Source organism: Branchiostoma floridae, chromosome 2 (genome assembly GCF_000003815.2).
Source record: "Branchiostoma floridae strain S238N-H82 chromosome 2, Bfl_VNyyK, whole genome shotgun sequence".
NCBI lineage: Eukaryota > Metazoa > Chordata > Leptocardii > Amphioxiformes > Branchiostomatidae > Branchiostoma > Branchiostoma floridae.
Window position 1 is genome coordinate 22,615,465 of NC_049980.1, and position 17,287 is coordinate 22,632,751.

At 44.3% G+C, this 17,287-nt stretch overlaps 3 protein-coding genes and 1 long non-coding RNA gene across 6 annotated transcripts in view; 2 read left to right on the forward strand and 2 right to left on the reverse strand.

Annotated features, from left to right (window-relative positions):
- LOC118409372 (dimethylglycine dehydrogenase, mitochondrial-like) lies at positions 1 to 10,532 on the forward strand. Its single transcript, XM_035810356.1, has 16 exons — positions 1 to 262; positions 2,835 to 3,003; positions 3,771 to 3,869; positions 4,551 to 4,715; positions 4,969 to 5,173; positions 5,315 to 5,563; positions 6,156 to 6,360; positions 6,591 to 6,689; positions 7,011 to 7,189; positions 7,336 to 7,553; positions 8,053 to 8,183; positions 8,459 to 8,676; positions 9,001 to 9,158; positions 9,561 to 9,620; positions 9,996 to 10,136; positions 10,326 to 10,532. The coding sequence occupies exons 1-16, from the start codon at positions 144 to 146 to the stop codon at positions 10,494 to 10,496; spliced, it is 2,586 nt and encodes an 861-aa protein (XP_035666249.1). The 5' UTR covers positions 1 to 143; the 3' UTR covers positions 10,497 to 10,532.
- Positions 10,533 to 10,745: 213 nt separating this feature from the next.
- LOC118409377 lies at positions 10,746 to 16,019 on the reverse strand. 2 transcript variants are annotated; one of them, XR_004830437.1, is made up of 4 exons: positions 15,901 to 16,019; positions 13,937 to 14,179; positions 11,463 to 11,620; positions 10,746 to 10,880 (listed from the first exon to the last, which is right to left on the reverse strand). It is a non-coding gene; the product is annotated as an uncharacterized LOC118409377 (long non-coding RNA). The 2 variants fall into 2 exon arrangements; XR_004830438.1 differs by lacking the exon at positions 15,901 to 16,019 and adding an exon at positions 14,337 to 14,472.
- LOC118409376 (ileal sodium/bile acid cotransporter-like) lies at positions 11,505 to 16,314 on the forward strand. Of its 2 annotated transcripts, none has more exons than XM_035810363.1 (6): positions 11,505 to 11,630; positions 12,881 to 13,092; positions 13,955 to 14,154; positions 14,446 to 14,650; positions 15,129 to 15,252; positions 15,774 to 16,314. In XM_035810363.1, the coding sequence occupies exons 2-6, from the start codon at positions 12,898 to 12,900 to the stop codon at positions 16,091 to 16,093; spliced, it is 1,044 nt and encodes a 347-aa protein (XP_035666256.1). In that variant the 5' UTR covers positions 11,505 to 11,630; positions 12,881 to 12,897; the 3' UTR covers positions 16,094 to 16,314. The 2 variants fall into 2 exon arrangements, with proteins under 2 accessions (XP_035666256.1, XP_035666257.1); XM_035810364.1 differs by having other exon boundaries at positions 11,506 to 11,630; positions 12,867 to 13,092.
- A 163-nt stretch (positions 16,315 to 16,477) lies between these two features.
- The window catches only part of LOC118409373 (myosin-11-like), a gene marked incomplete in the record, with an annotated part of 5,427 nt that continues 4,617 nt past the window's right edge, over positions 16,478 to 17,287 (reverse strand). The window contains 1 exon segment of the mRNA XM_035810357.1: positions 16,478 to 17,287. Coding sequence (XP_035666250.1) covers positions 16,790 to 17,287 — 498 coding nt within the window.

A 17,287-nucleotide genomic window follows, 5' to 3' on the forward strand; every position in this document is an offset into this window, starting at 1 on the left:
CCATTTAGTCGGGAGAGAGTCGTGAGTTAAATTCGGCTGAGTGTAACCTAGGTTATACGCCTCACGTGACCCCATCAATCTCGCAGCTCCTAGATTTCGACCCTGACCCCGTTCCAAGTTCTGGTAAGTTTGTGTGTACAAACATGGCGCACTCTGCAGCAGCCAGGTGTGCAGGTGTGTCCCGTTTGTTACCGTGGCAGTGTCGGCCACGAGCTCACCTGTCCACAACAGCGTTTCATCTGAGCAGCGAGAAGAACAACAGGTCAGTGGCTAGTTCGTAGTGCCAGGCCGTTTGCCGCTGACGGCATTTCTAAAGGGTGGATCGAGGATATATACGTTAGCACACGCAACTTGTAATCAAAGACAGCCAAGTAACAATAACAGCCAGTGTAGTCAACTTCTCAACCTGCCTGCAAAATGAATTATTGCAAGCACAATGACAACACCCCTTACCCCTACCGACCTGTGGTGTAGCAGTGTTGTTTTGACCGCTGGTTGCCCCTTGTTAGTCTCTACTAGACATGACTACGCTGGCTGTTATAGCCGGGGGGGGGGGGGGGGGTTGCTACCAGAGGAGTTGACCGTCCACGCAGCCGGAGGGGGAACATATCTGTGCTCGGGAAGAAGTGATATAAGTTTGGGCCCCCTAGCAGCTACTTTTGGGATAGCAGGGGCATTTTTGTCAAAACTTTTCGAAGAGGATTAACTCAAGAAAGGAAGAACGGATATCTATGATTTTTGGTATGTAGGTAGCGCAGACAAAGTTGTCAAACAAATGAAATACAAATTATGCAAAATATGACTACTTTTGCATAATAAAAAGAATTTTCTATCATAGCCGTTTTTTTCGATGTAGCTCTTATCCCGGACATGATATGGTCTTGACATTTGGGTGACAGGTAGCTGTTGACGTCAATACACGGTGAGGCAGCCCACTTACATCTAATTTTGAAACTGTAGGGACATTTTTGTCAAAACAGGATAACTGAAGAACGGAACAACGGATTTCCATCATTTTGGAAATGTATGTAGTTTTGGAAAATATGTGAATGATGATATGCATATTATGCAAATGAGGACATAATTTTCATACTTAAAGAGAAAATTGTATAATTCTATTGTTTTCCGTAGCTGGACATGTTATTCATGGCAGGTGGGACATGAACAGGTACCAAACATACAAAACTGGCAAAGTCGCTTTATAATAAACGATGGGAACTTAATACTTGTGGCATGCGATAGTTAGTTGAAGATGAACATCACCATGCATAAAATCTATTTCATGGAGGTATTGGGTCGCCGAACTCTAGTTAAAATTCGCATGTCGCTCCAACATATACAGTTAGGAATGTGGAGTAATATTTGTATTAATCAGCCAATAAACTTAGCATTCCATAGATATATTCTAAACGAGAAAGTCCAAAGGTCCCTCTGTGACAACACTAACGCTAAACAGCAACCCAACACGCCCCCAGCTACGGGGAGGTCAGTCTTTTGGTGCCAAGAAATGTCGGGAACGAGGTGATGTAAACATACATACACATATACATGTACACGTGCATGTCAAAGTACAGTATACGCAAGGTCACTTAAATAGCCAATCACAAACCAAACCAAACAAGGCTTGGGCACGTGTGAATCACTCTGTTTGAAAGTACTTAACAGCTCAGTATACTTTACGCCAGGTTATTTCTACACGTCCAATGGCCTGATACAGACATACTCCCCACATAACAGTTACTCAAGCAGCAGGGCGTTTCAGCTAGCATCATCTACCTTTCAATGTTGACACCGATAGAGACATAGTATTATATCAGTATTACATAGTAATATTTTTTTCTCAAATTAGGCCATGTTGATTTTATTATATGGATGACATCCTCCGGGAGTCCAAAACTGATGCGAGCGAGCGAATAAAAAAAAAGTTTGGCCAAAAAAAAAAGTTGCCTTCAGTATGAAATCAAAGTGGCCAGGAAGGTTGAACAGGACTAAACGCACAGAGTATGGTATACCAACAGTTAGTTGTAGGGACCAGTACATCATACGGGTGCAAAACATTTTTTTTCTTCTTGGACCAATCCGAAAAAAACAGACCTGAAAAAAACAACAGAGGAACAGGTCTCGCCAATTACAAAATGGACACACTATATCGTCAGCCATTTGGGGTCTAACCGGGGGGCCAAGAAGACAACAAGAGCGAAGTCAAGTAGAGTTTAAGTTTCTACAGTCAAAGGTACAGAGACAGTTAGCCTTTATTACATGGTGATGGGATTTCAAATTGCAGTGGGAGTCCAATAATCCACCAAACAGATTCCTTTGTAGCAAAATTGACCAATTACCATTGTTTTGAGTATTGCCAGTTCTCAAGTTTCCGCAGACAATCAGGTCCAGGTTCATGTCCAGACCTGGAAATGATCCTCTGGACCTAAATTTTCTGTATTGGTACCTCCCCAACCAACAATAGATTTTTCTTTCTTTCTGTCCTTTCACATCTTATTCTTTGACTTTAGATTCATTTTGGCACTCTATGGCATTAGTTATCTGTTTTCTGATACTTTTTTTTCAATCAACGGAATATTTGTGCCCATTTTAAAGCTGCTTTGCACAATTTATTGTGTGGTCGAAAACTTTTTTTTTTTGGAAATGGCCGAAAATTGGTGCGAGCGCGGATGTCATCCATATAATCAAATCAACGTAGCCTTAGGTAAATGGGAGGAATCGCAAAATCTACTGTATCGTGTAGCTGTTTGACAGTAGTACACATAGTGGGAAATTCGGACTTCTTAATAGTCCAAGTCCTCAGACATATCAAAACGAAGACGTTCCCTCCACAGGACGACATCAGAACCGCTCAGCAGGCGGCTGAAGGATGAGGCAAACACAGTGATCATAGGGGGCGGGGTGGTCGGGACGGGACTGGCCTACTGTCTGGCTAAGGCAGGACAGAAGGACGTTGTGCTGCTGGAGAAGACAGAGTTAACCGCTGGTTCAACATGGCACGCCGTAAGCAACACTCAGAACTTCCAACCTGTTTGAATTACTTGAATTCAATGATTGATCATTAAAAGAGACTGTATGGTTTCAACCCACTGACATGTAAAGTCTTGGGTGGGGTTCACGATCGCGGAGTTTGTAATTATTCTATAATCTACTAGGCGGAGATGCAGCGAGCATGCAGTGGATATCTTCTGGGTGGCTGGTAGTTCTCTGGTAGGCTGACGTAACGATTGCCCACAGAAGGACTACGTGATAAGAACATGGCGCCAGCAATCAGGAAACATAAAAAAAAATGCTAAAAAAATTAGCCATGATATAAAATCGCCAGCCACCCTGAAGAACATAGACGGCAATTTGCGATGCACAGAACGTCGTAAACGGGTGCTAGACTTTGCAATCTTCAGTCGAACAGAATCAAATCTTGTAAAACAGTTTTCAAAAAATATTCAAATACAATTCAATCTCTACAACTGGACAAAAGCAGAGATTTTATCTAGTTGTAGATATTGATTTGTATTTGAATATTGTTTATATAACAACAACAACCTAGATGCCTAAACTATAAACTTCATAAACGTATCCTTTATATTGAATATAAAATCAGGAACACAAACGTCAAAGCTGACACTAATGTAATAATTGTGTTCTACGTCGCAATGGGTTGCCGATCTAATCTAGACTTAGTGGACTCATCCGCATAGATCTTTTAGCTTTGACCATCAGTCGGTGTCATGAGGACTGAGAAAGCTTTGATATAATCTGTTCTATTCCAGGCTGGACTCACCACGTACTACAACCCGGGCATCAACATGAAGAAAGTCCACTGGGAGAGCTTCAAGGTATTCAAAGAGGTGGAGCGAGAAACTGGTCAGGTGAGCTCTGCTCAGGTCATCATTCGGGCGTTAACAATAACACTTTAAAACACCTCTGAGTTTGAAGCACTATCACGATTTTCTTACCAATCTGATGATGCTCATAATGCCTTTTGTATCATGATATGATTTAAGTTTGCAGTTCAAAGCCAGGAGGTTGTAGATGAGCATCGGCTGACGTTGTTTCGATCATGATCAATCTTGTTCTCAGCTATACTTTGTCAATATGACTATAAAAGTGCACTCTCACTGCACTTGCGTCGAGCTTGCGTCACTGCGGGGTTCGTCCACTGCGTCACTTTTTTGTTTTTTCTTCGATTTTTTATAATTTAGATATTGTGTAATACGTAAAAGTATGACTTAGAAGACGACAAAATACACAAAAAGTAAGAAAATTCGTTCTTTATCTTTGAAATTCGTTGAGTACATGTATCTTTCGAACCCCGCAGTGACGCAAGCTTGACGAAAGTGCATAGTGACTGCACCGTAACAGATCGTTACTCTCCAAGCAGAGGTTTAGGCTCCGGCTGTTTTTTAACGTTTTTTAACTAGGCCGGACACAACGAAAAAAAATGACAAAATAGAAAGCCCGATAAAAACGACTAAAAAAACGTTAAAAAACAGCCGGAGCCTAACCTCTGCTTGGAGAGTAACAGATCGTGTCCTTGTGGCTTCTTTCAGGATGTGGGTTTCCACGGCCCGGGAACCATCAGACTGGCCTCCACTCCTGAGCGGGTGGACGAGTTCCGGTACCAGATGCAGCGGCAGGGCTGGCACGACGCGCCGCAATGGCTACTGACTCCGGAGGAAGTACATGAGATGCACCCGCTGCTAAACATAGACAAGGTAAGGTATACATACGTGTATGACAGGACTTGGACCACCTGTTAGTACAGTTATAGCTATGGTTGCATTTGGAGTCAATCTCGACACGGCAGACACAGATAACAAACTGTGGTATTTGATGGTAAAGCTGTCATAAAACAGCACCAGGTGTTCACCAAGGAATGATCCTTGGACCATTACTCTCTCACTTTTGTATATAAAATGGCTTACCAGACCAGCATAAGTACAACGGGACGCTGTTTATGTGCCCTAGGTTCTGATGGGCCTGCACAACCCCGGGGATGGCCACATCGACCCCTACTCACTCACCCAGGCCTACGCCATCGGTGCCCGGATGTATGGAGCGGATGTCTATCAACAGACAGGAGTGACTGGGATGAGCATGCGCCGTGATGGCAGCTGGAATGTGGACACGCAGCACGGCACCATCCATGCACAGAAAGTAGTCAACGCTGCAGGTACGCGGGGGGAAATTGATTATTGTGAGAACACTCACCTTCAGTTGTATTGAAATTTTTTCGCTCTTACTCCAGAGAGTACTCTTCCACCCTCACCTTTGATTCCCTTCTTTAGCAGTAGATATCGTTCCTGTCTTTCAGGATTTTGGGCTCATGAGATCGGCCAGCTGTGCGGTCTGGAGCTTCCTCTCGTCACCGTGCAGCACATGTACGTGGTGACGGGACCGATCCCCGAGGTGAAAGCCAGAAAGACGGAACTGCCCGTCATCCGCGACCTGGAGGCGTCGTACTACGCGCGCCAGGAGCGGGACGGGCTTATTATCGGCCCGTACGAGAGAGCGGAGTTGATGAAGATGCAGAACCACTGGGTGAGCGACGGGGTTCCTCCAGGTACGCGTACTATTCAATTTCTGGAGATCTAGCATGGGTGTCCATCCTATCTAATTTACCGGGACTGTCATAGTCACATTGAAGGAGGCTAGTATGGGAGAGCTAAGTAGTAAACTAGTAAAGCCAGTAAGCTAGAAAGGATGGCACCCAGGCTACCGGAGATCACTCTAGACCGCCAAACGGGTTTATGTCGTTTCTTTCTTTTCTAGAAAAGATATACTTGCTGAAAATTAGGAACTCAGACTTTAGGACCTGCTTGCCTGATTATAAATCGCGCTTATGGTGACGATCCAACTAATGGGATCTCTTTGAGACCGTTGCTGTCCCTTTACGTTACGTATAGCATATTAAGTAAAGTGTCACAGACTAGAAAGATGTCCGTATGTAGAACTGAACGTTGAAATGATTAGTTCGCTGTCTCCATTTCCTTTAATCACGTCTTTTTAAATCTCGTCGACAAAGAAGTCGCACGCGAGGTAACTAGACTTTAAACTCAGAGATGGACACTGCCTAGGTCTGTATAACGCTTCTGCAATCGGAAGAGCTTTCTTGGCATAGTTATGAGTAGATATTGACCCCCTCTCTACTTCAGGTTTTGGAAAAGAGCTGTTTGAGTCGGACCTGGACAGGATCTCGGAGTACCTGGAGGCGGCTATGGACATGATTCCGGCGGTCCGGAACGCGGACATCACCCGGGACGTGTGCGGGCCCATCACCTGCACACCCAACCACCTGCCGCTCATCGGACCCTACATGGCACCTGGGCTGCGCAACTACTGGCTGGCTGCAGGCGTCTTGTATGTGCGCTTTGTTTGTTTGTATATTTTGAAATTGACTTGTCAATATTTGTTACTAATGCATATTATTAAGTAAGAGAATTTATTAAGATTTATTTTGCATTTCCGCTGTACGTTTCGTTGCTTTAATAAAGCTTCTGTTAACTTATATTCCATGTTTGGAACTCAAAAGTTTGTTTTCATAATCTACTGTCCAATTTGATTGGATTTGTTTGAATTTGTTCTGACAGCGGCGGAGTGATACACAGTGGAGGTTTGGGGAAATACCTCACACACTGGATCATGAACGGGGAACCGCCCTACGACCTCACAGAGTTGGATCCGAATAGGTAACAAATTGTAGATCCACTCTCTTATTTGTAAATATTTTCAATAAGTTTGTAGTGCAATGGCAACAATATTGAGGCTCTTATTTCACAACCAAAATTTGAGCTTATCTAGACCGTCGTCTGCTGTCTCACTCAGGCATTTACAGCGGTCTTGAGTAGGAGGTTGTCGAAACTTCGGCACTAGTTCAAATTTTTGTTATGAAATAAGAACATTGCAATTAGCTAGGTTAATACACGCTTCGGAACGGGAAAAATGATGCCTTGCTAACATTTTTATAGGGTTCAACGTCTCTGTTGATGGTACGGTGTAATATCTTCCAGGTTTAGTGAATCGTGGTGCAACAGGAACTTTGTTGCGGCAAGGTGTAGAGAATCGTTCGGGTTCAACAACATTATCATCTGGCCCAAGGACGAGCGTCCGGCCGGGCGACCCACGACTCGTGTGAGCGGCATCTACCAGACTCTCCTGGACAAGGGTGCAGAGATGGGCTTCCACTCCGGTAACAGCGGCTCAGGATTGTTTGCCATGCATTGCATTATGTGCAATCTCAATAAATCCAATTAAACTAAAAGTCATGCGGATTCGTGAGTTACACTCCATAGTCTACTTTTGTTGTTTGTTATATACATCTAATCATAATTCCAGGCTGGGAGCAGCCCAACTGGTTTGCTAAAGAAGGTGACACACCCGGCTATCGTCCCAGCTTCAGGCGCACAAACTGGTTCCATCCGGTCGGGAGGGAGTGTGAACTGGTTCTATCCAGGGCCGGGGTCATAGACCTGACACCATTCGGAAAGTTCGAAGTCAGCGGTCCGGATGCGGCGTCGCTGCTGGACTACCTGTTTGTTAACGAATTACCACAGGTGAAGTATGATTGCCGTGTGTAAATTTAGATCCGTGAACCATGTACTTTTATTTTATAAAAGCGAACGAATTTTGAGGGATGTATAAGCCATCGATAACTTTTCCATATTTTAAATACCATATCAGTATGGATTGCGCTCCTATCAATTTCCTTTAAAACTGCAGATCCTACCTTAAGATAACAAGTTGAGGAAACGAACATCGTGGAAACAACGAAAGATTTAAGTATTTAGAAGTCTGATAATTTCAAAAATTCAGAAATTACAAATCGGAGATGTTGTTCACTATTTTTAATTTACTGTTTCTTATTGTATATACATGTATATGGTTTTATGTTGTAGATTTCAACGCTATTCAGGCTGCTACTATGTCTGCTATGTTGAAATCAATAAAGGATGATGAATGAAAAGGATAATGAATTGATCTCTTTGAGTGTTGTCTTGTTTTTTTCTATTATTTACTTCACTTAATTAAGTACTTGGAACCGTGTTTCTCTAGGTTGGGAGAACGCGCATCAGCCATATGTTGACCACTAGTGGGGGCGTGTATGCGGAGATGACGGTTACCAGGCTCGGACAGGACCACTTCTTCCTCGTCACGGGATCAGGCTCCGAGCTGCATGATCTCAGGTAAATCTCCAGGGGCTATCAAAGTCGTCTTAGTGGAAATTAAAGGAAAGTTTTTAACTGTTCTCCTATAGGGGTTGGTAAAAGCTGTCGAGGAGAATCAATTGAATGGCATTTACTGAATCATTCCTCTTTAAGCAGCATGCGTCACTACGGAGATTTTTATCAAACAGAACCTGCTACGAACGTTTTTGACGTTTTGTGTGGCTTACGCCGAGATATTTGATCGTAATGGAGTGTGGATAAGACTATCAAGATGTCCGAATTATTATCTCAAGATGGATAGAGAATCATGTGTGGAAGGGCGGCTACGACGTCACCATAGCTAACGTCACAGACGACATGGGCGTGTTGGGGATCGCGGGTCCTCGGTCCAGGGACGTCCTGGCCAAGTTGACCTCAGGTGACCTGAGCGAGGAGGGGTTCAAGTTCCTCAGCTGCCAGCAGCTCAGTCTGGGTGGGGTTCGCGTCAGAGCCGTTAGGATATCGTACACAGGTAAGCCCTTATGTCAACAAACAAATAAACAAACAAATAAATAAACATGTCATGAATGTCACTGTGTGTGCGTGTGTGTGTGTGTGTGTGTGTGTGTGTGTGCGCGCACGCGTGTATGTGTATGTGCGTGCGTGCGTGTGTGTGAGTGTCTGTCTGCGTGCGTATATGTGTGTATTTGTCTGTGTGTTTGTGTTTGTGTGTGACATTTTCTCCTAACATTACCCATGAACTGTAGTCACGGCCACCGCTTTGCAAGACAACAGTAAGTATCATGGACAATGACATTGATTCAAAACGTTAACTAACCATCACGTCTGTTTCCAGGTGAGCTGGGCTGGGAGCTGTACCACGCCAGAGAGGACACAGCCCGGCTGTACGAGGCCCTGATGTCGGCAGGACAGGAGTTCGGGCTGGGGGACTTCGGCACCTACGCCATGGGCTCCCTCAGGCTGGAGAAGGGCTTCAGGGGGTGGGGGGCTGAGGTGAGAGAGAAGGGGCTGGGGTGCCTCGGGGTATGAGCTGAGGTGCTTCAGGGGGTGGGGGGCTGAGGTGAGAAGGGAAAAGACATCTTTTTCATGGGGTGCGGGGTAGAAGGGGCAGGGCCCAGGGTATTATCAGTATATATAAAAGTTATGCATTTTTTTTCGATCGATTGTCGCGATAGATTTTTGGCGATGCATTTTTTTCATGACGTTAATTGGCACAGCTTTCTTCTTACGACATTGTTATGAAGAACTTTTGTTGTTATTAGTGCAAAGAGAATAGGCTTTCGTGTCTGACTACAGACATTTTGGACACCTATAACGGCTTCAAGAATTTGTCTGGCTTTGGCCAATATGCAATGGTTTTAGATTAATGCATTCTTGAACTGTTGCTCATTTCAGATGACAGTGGACAACAACCCTCTAGAAGCAGGTCTTGACTCCTTTATTAAAATGAACAAGGTACATGTAGATCAGGACATAACTCTAAAAGCACAACAACCCCTCTTAGATTTAAACACTGTATATGGAAAGCTCTCATTATAATTGGCTGAGAGGAAGTAGTCATGTAATGATTGGCGTCGTACGCTTTCGCCTTAACCTCTACTGTAGATACTATTATAGACACTATAGACGCTACAGTAAACCAGATATATGTAATAGTCAGTATGTCTAGAATATTTTCGTAGATTTACAGATATTTCGGTTCATGTCAAGGTCCATTTGTATTGTCAGGGCTAGTTCTTTGTAATAGCCACAGGTAGGCAGGTTGTACGTGCTGATTATGACCAGCCAAACCAATAAATAAACACTGTGGTGTTTTTGTACCGTGTACAGCCTGCAGACTTTATCGGTAAGCAGGCTCTGCAGCAGCTGCAGCAGGAGGGACTGACCCGGAAGCTGGTGTGTCTGACTGTGGAGGTGGAGGAGAACGGTCCTGATGCTGAGGGCAACGAGACCATCTGGCACCAGGGGAAGGTCAGTAACCCCCTGTCATCAGAGCTTGATCATGTTCAGTCCATGCAAATCGGGAAATGTAGTCATTCACGTACAGCTTCACCCACTTGTTCGTTAATTCGTTCATTCAATCATTCATTCAACCAACCAACCATCCATCCATTCATTCATTCACTCACTCACCCATGCATTCATCTCTCATTTGAAAAGGTGGTTGGCTTCACGACGTCGGGAGCGTACGGTTACCAGGCGCAGAAATCCCTGGCTCTCGCCTACGTCCCGCTGCATCTCACTCAGCCGGGAACGGTGGTGGAGGTGGAGTTGCTAGGGAGCCGCCGCCCAGCAACGGTGCAGCAGGGACCGCTGGTCCAGAAGCCATAGATTCTTTGGCGTCCATTTACGGCAATGTTGATCCGAGGCCACTTATTGACACTTTGGCACAGAGACAGAAATATTACATGCTTTTGTTCAAAGGGGCCCTATAAATTGCTTCCTGGCATACAAATGTTCATAATTCTATGGAAATCCTGTGAAACTAGTGAATACCTATGGTCGTCCTTACAAGCCAATAAGTTACAAACCTCTGGAAAGACAACATAGTTGATTAAAGTCTTGCTTTAGCCTTGGCGTGTCTTGAAACATATCTGCCGTTTGAAAAAGAAGCTGATCGATGGAGGATATTAAAGGATTGTCAAAGAGCCCTTGATCAGGACAGGACACATGTCCAATAATGCTTCACACCTTCTTCAGAACGATCTGAACATCCTGGAAGAATGGCAAAGGAAATGGCTTATGAAGTTCAATCCTGACAAGTGTTATATGATGCACACAATGAACAAACGAACCCCAGATGTATCCCCTTACCAGTTCTGTGGTCAGACATTATCAAGCACAAAAACCTAGCCTCTACCAGACTCCGCGAATCGGTTCATAATACCACACTTTTTCATAGTAGACACTTTTCTGCACTATGGGGATATAAACACGGTAATTAAAAGGCTCTGAGTGGCCGGAGTGGTAGTGGCCATGTTCTAACTGCCCATAGTAGCCCTCGTTTAATGTTCTAACTCTTACAAATTGGAGAAAACGAGTCAATAGTACATTAGGGGTCGGCCGGCTAGACGAGTTATTTGACTGTATTTCTCCATTTACTACTATTAGGCCACCGATCCGCGGAGCCTGGTAGAGGCTACATATGTACCACTCGGTACCCAACCCCACCCCAGGCATGTGAATATTGGTCTGTCCTTTGAAACGTCACTCTGAATTACAACTCACGGCCTTTGGCTATGTCACGGGAGGGTAAGGGTTTGATGGATACCACATTGTTTAGGTACTAAATCTGACCTGCATCTGATGTGAAGGGTTCCTGCTGCCACACACAAGCGGTCCGGAAGTTGCTGCGACACAGCACAGTTGAAGACTCGTCCTCAGCTCCACGAGTTCACAGTATATTTCTGCACGTACAGAGCCCGTGTTTAATCGTACGACTGGAAGCTCTCCGACTGTAAACAGGTGAGTACGGTAACGTCATACCACACAGATAATGAGTAAAGATTAAAGTGATCTAACGGTACAGTTTGGTATCAACGTAAACTCCAATAGTTGTGCCAGTTCATATGACGAAGTTAGCCACAACATGTCGTGCATAGTTTTCGGGGGCTTTCTGCTAGAGCTTGAGCTCTTGAGTCCTTGAACTGTTTATATATATACATACATATATATATACACACGGGTGCGCCCCGCTATGAAAAGTTAGCCCGTTGTGTTGTAAGTCCTCACCAGGTCAGGTATTTAAGGGGACGGTCCACGGTGTGTGTTTAAAGGGCCACGGTTGACAGTTTTCTTCACTAGATTAGATCAAGGAGCTTTTAAGCTCCTTGATTAGATGACTAGACCTTTCTATCTGCCATGTCTGTGTACTGTTATAAGAGTATAGCGGATATAAAGAACAGGAGTTTTATCAAGGTCACTTTGTCCTTAGACTAGTTTCCTGTGTTTGCGTACTTCATTTACAGCACCTATCAGAATGCAGGCAGCAGACCTCGCAAATTACAAATGAATGGAAGACATTTATTGCACGTTTATGTTCTTAAAAGCTACCCACTTGACATGGTGACAATCCCGACTTACAGCTAGCATCTATAGTGACCGGCCTTATGCATGCTAGACAGTGCAGGTTCGACTTCTTCTCGATATAAAAAAAATAAATAGATGTTTTTTTTTTTCCTGTGCTGTTAAGATATCGAAAACGAGGGAACTTTCTAGTATACGAATCACAGTAGAGGAAATTTAACGCAGTCAGAGTGTCAGTAGCGAAAAACGTAGATTTATAGACAAGGCTGTAAAAGACTCACAAAGCAACCCCGATCGCTACATCTGCTCGGAGATAACCGTCAACCGTATCTGCTCTGCCCCACGAGGAGTCTGATTGATACTACCCAGGGATGCCAAATTGTATTCGTGGCGTCACTTCTCCTCAGACCTGACGGTATGATGCGGTAGGGACGGTAAAAAATATCCACCACATCTTTTAAATCAGGACAGGAGTAATTCGGTCTCAAGTAAGTGCATTGAGGTTCTCAGATAGTAGTGCCAGCAAGATTCAAACGCAGTTCTTGCAATGAAACTGTGCGTTGCTCTGAATGATTTGAACATGCCAAGCAGAGTTTAGCACTCCCAGTCATGGTGTCTCATGGCCATTCTTTCACATAAACATTGCGTACCTTACCTTATCTTTTTATTGTTCAATCCATCAAAATTAGTCTGAGAGAAACTAGAAATGGAGACAGTGGAGCCTTTTGGCGAGAACGCCACCAACACGACGGCCAGTCCGCCCGGCCTGCCGCCCAAGAACCCGGCACTGGTGACCGCCTTCAACGCCGTGAATGTCGTTATCCTGGTCATGATCATGTTGGCCATGGGCTGCACGCTGGAGCTGAGGACTCTCATCAGGCTGGTCAGAAACCCCAGACAGGTCAGTAGGGCGGTTTGAACTCATGACTACCCGTATGTTTGGGGTTTTTACTCCATATCATGAATTCCTCACTAATTCCGCCCATGCTCTGTCCTGCCTACGCAACTCTGAGCCCGGGCCAAGGCAACGTTCCCATCATTGCCACTGTCCGTTTACATCCGCTTCACATCGACATGACACATGCTGTCACACGATACAATACTAGCAGTGCATGTATAACACACCATAACATAGCATGTGCATGTCAAGATAGAGATACAAAAAATTGAAGTTCTGGTGCAGTACCAAGGTCACATACCAGGGGAGCCCCAATTCGATCTTGATCTCCGTCTTCCCAGCCCTTATCTTCATATCAAATATAGTCGTAATCCATCAAGAGGTTCCGATTATATAAAGTTATGCTGGCCACAAATACATATCCAGAAACGCAAAGAGACAGCCAGACACACACTTACACAGACAGATACACAACTATACCTCCATTTGTTCACTAATGAAGGTAATAACCGAGGACACACAGATAAACAAACACATCCTTTCTGACGGAGTACAAAGAAAGCGAAATATTTTTAGAAAGGGATCTAGGAGTAGGAGGTTATAAGCCAGCAAAGAGATGACGTCAGACAGACATCTAGAGGTATGCTGAGATAGAGGAGTGAATGAGCGACAGAAGATCACAGAAAGGGAGAGACAGAGATGGATACGGAGGAATGTCACCAGATTTCTTACAAACTTGGAGACTTATGGTTGAATTAATAATGTTAATGTGTATTCTGCCAGTTCAATACCAGTACAGCTAACGTACAAGCAGGTGTTCTAGAGTATATCAATTTTTGATGACTACCTCGTTTCATTCATGCAGATTGACCCGCGGTTTTTCGTCGGCGTTGTGATCGGATTCTTCTCGCAATTCCTGGCCATGCCGCTGTGCGGGTTCGCCGTGGCGCACATCATGCAGTACTCCCCGATGGTGGCAGTCGGCGCTCTTGTTTGCACCTGCTGTCCGGGCGGAACGGTTTCCAACCTCTTCACCTACTGGAACAAGGGCGATGTGGCGCTCAGGTGAGCAGATGGTCTGGTGCTCGGACTTGTAACATATAGAGAAAGAAAGTTCTTCACTGGAACTGCTCTCGGTTGGTTATATCAATCTTCTCGTCTCTATACACACAAAAACGACACAGCGGACACACGAACGTATCTTTTTATATTTCTATGTGTTTCAAGAAATTAAAAGTGTTCTCCACCTACTGTCCTACCCTTTCCTGCTGTCCTCCTATTATGTTTGTGTACACAAACACAACATTCAAATAAAAGTTATCATCCATTTAAAAAGTGCCCGATCTGTCCTGCCAGCGTGACGATGACGTCCTGCTCCACGGTGCTGGCGATGGGGATGATGCCGCTGAACCTGTGGATCTACTCGCGCAGCTGGACGGACCAGTCCGCCGTCATCCCGTACGATCGCATCGTCATCGCCCTGGCCTCCATCCTGGGCCCCGCGCTGGTCGGCATGCTCATCAAGCTGTGGTCAGAACGGGTCGCCAATGTCGTCATCAAGGTACTATAAACACCCTCTTTTACTAGAGACTGCGACCTCACTGTAACCACTGGACGACCAAAGATTTGACAATATTGCTCTACAAATTCAATACATAAAGAACATTTTATTGTGTTTGTAATCTTTTAAAACATAATTCTACACCCTGAAATTCTGAATCATATTCTGGCAGCACAGACTCCTAGGACAAGAGGCAAGTGTTAGATACCCGGCCGTAGACGCACGCGCCCCCTTTAAATAACGTTAACTTTACACCAGCCCGACCCGCTAGCTCCGGGAAGGAGGTTCAACTCTGATGCCGACGGGGATGCTGTTCTTGGTTGTATTTTGCGTGTTCGCACCCATTATGTAAAATCCTTTTGATGGATTTGAATGATGTTTGGTGTGTGGGTAGTGATTAAGGCCCCTATTAAGAAACACAGTTTTAGGGCACCCTTTATAGTTTAACAGTATTTTTCTGGTCTTGATTTTGAAACAGCTGGGAAGTGTTCTGGGCCTGTGTGGGATCATGGCCAGCATCATTCTGAGCGTGTTTATCAACCCGGACATGTTCAGCCGTCCCTGGCAGCTCTGGCTGGGAGCCGCCATCCTGCCGTACATAGGTAAGGATAAGACCAAATCAAAACATTCAAAACGTTTCAAGAGACACGTGGAATGAGGGAACGCTCAAGAACGTAAATGAGAAGTCTTTGGTCTGATAAAAGTTTTGTGACAAAAACACAGAAAAGAAGTACATGTAACTTCTCAAGTATTTCAGTCAAAGCGTATATTACCGTCTGAGGGAGAAGACGATAATCATATTTCGATTGCTCAGTGTACATTAGTTAAATTATATATTCCATTGCAACTTTTGTCGAGCAAGCCAGTGTATGGTAAGGTAGTAAACGGAAACAAATGAATCACCACTACCAAAGTTCCCGGTCAAATTAACATATAAATCAAGTCTCTTCGGCGTTAATATAACGTTACGTTTCAGTTGAAACATTTGTGAAGTACCTTCTTTTGTGTTTTTGTAACAGCTTTCTCGGGCAAAGATATGAGATTATAGAAACAGCAAAATGAATGGATGGCCGACCAGGTAACTTAAACCACGTCCGTGATTCTCTTCTCACCCCCCTTACAGGCTTCAGCATTGGGTTCTGTTTGTCGTGCATTCCGCTGTTCAAGATGTCTCAGGCGCGCCGCCGGACCGTGGCGTTCGAGACGGGCCTGCAGAACGTCTCCATCGCCTACGCCATCATCCAGCTCACCTTCACCTCGCCCGGAGGACAGGCGTTCCTGGGAGACTTCCTCATCTTCTCCATCCTCTACGGCCCCTTCATGATGATCGACGGACTGATCCTCACCGCCATCTATCGGACATGGTTGGCACTGCAGAGTAGGAGGAACGCCCAAGCAGACGATACCACGAAGGAGCGGGAGGACGAAAATGAAGACCTTTGATAGAGAATTTTCTGTTTTTTTTTGTCGACAGGAACAAGTAGATTCAAAGGTTATAGTAATTTTCATTTTTGTATTAAAAGTACTAGACTAATCAGCAAACGTCATGTATACTCTCTAATGCGTGTACAGTTTGTATCCAAATGCAGGGGAGGGCTTTCTGATTGGTCCAAAGTTGGAAATAAGAGAAGATATAGCATTTTGGTCAACAGGATCATCCAAGCTCCTAAGGACTGGTATAGACCGTTTGATACAGATAGATATAGTATGATATGTAGCAATGCTTGTCATTGGTGGTTTTGGAAATGAAATGCATCTGAAACTTGATATTCTATTAGATATAAACATAGAATACCATAGTTATTAGTAATAACAAGAGAGTCAAACTTTCACTGTCATGTTTAATATCTGACATTCACACTCAATGCAATTCATATAATCAAGTAGGTTCAAGCAACAATGTGCACTTGATAAGTCAAACTGTAAAATTTGTCAACAACTGACACGAACTATTACATCTTTCTCAAAAACATTTTTCTGTCAAATTTGTAACTCACAATTTTGAAGACAAGCATACAATAGCACCAAATCACATCATACATATGTACCATAAATCAATTATTACAATCTATACAGCAAGAAATAAACCTTAATTGGGTAACATTTGTTTGTGTTGATCCAATGTAAGAATGAAGGCAGTCAGTGTGCCTGAGACACTGCGACTGGGCCAAGACTTGGGTCAGGAACCACTGGAGTCACACACAACTCTTTGGTGCTCAGGATTTCCTTCCTACTTCTGTGTTTCCTTCTTGCTGAACTGACTTTTTGTTGTGTGGAGTTGATGCTAGACTCCTTATCTGACTCTCTTAGACTGGCTTGGGAGTTGGACCTACTGTGAGACTTCTTACGATGTGTTGATTGATGAGATCCTTTCTTCGGCCTTCTGTCTTTCTCTTCCTCCTCTATGCTTGGCCCTCTGTGAAAGTCTGCAATGCCAGAATCTCTACTTGTTGCAGAACTAAACCTTGCACTTGGCGCATGTGTGGCAGTCTCTGAACTGTCCTCAACTAAACTATCAAACGAATGTTCTTTTGGCAAGTTAAAAGTTTTGTTGTTTGAGCATGCTGTTTTTTCATGTTTTCTTGTACACTTCTCAGCCTTGTCTGCCTCTACTGAGATGGTTACTGACCCTTCTTT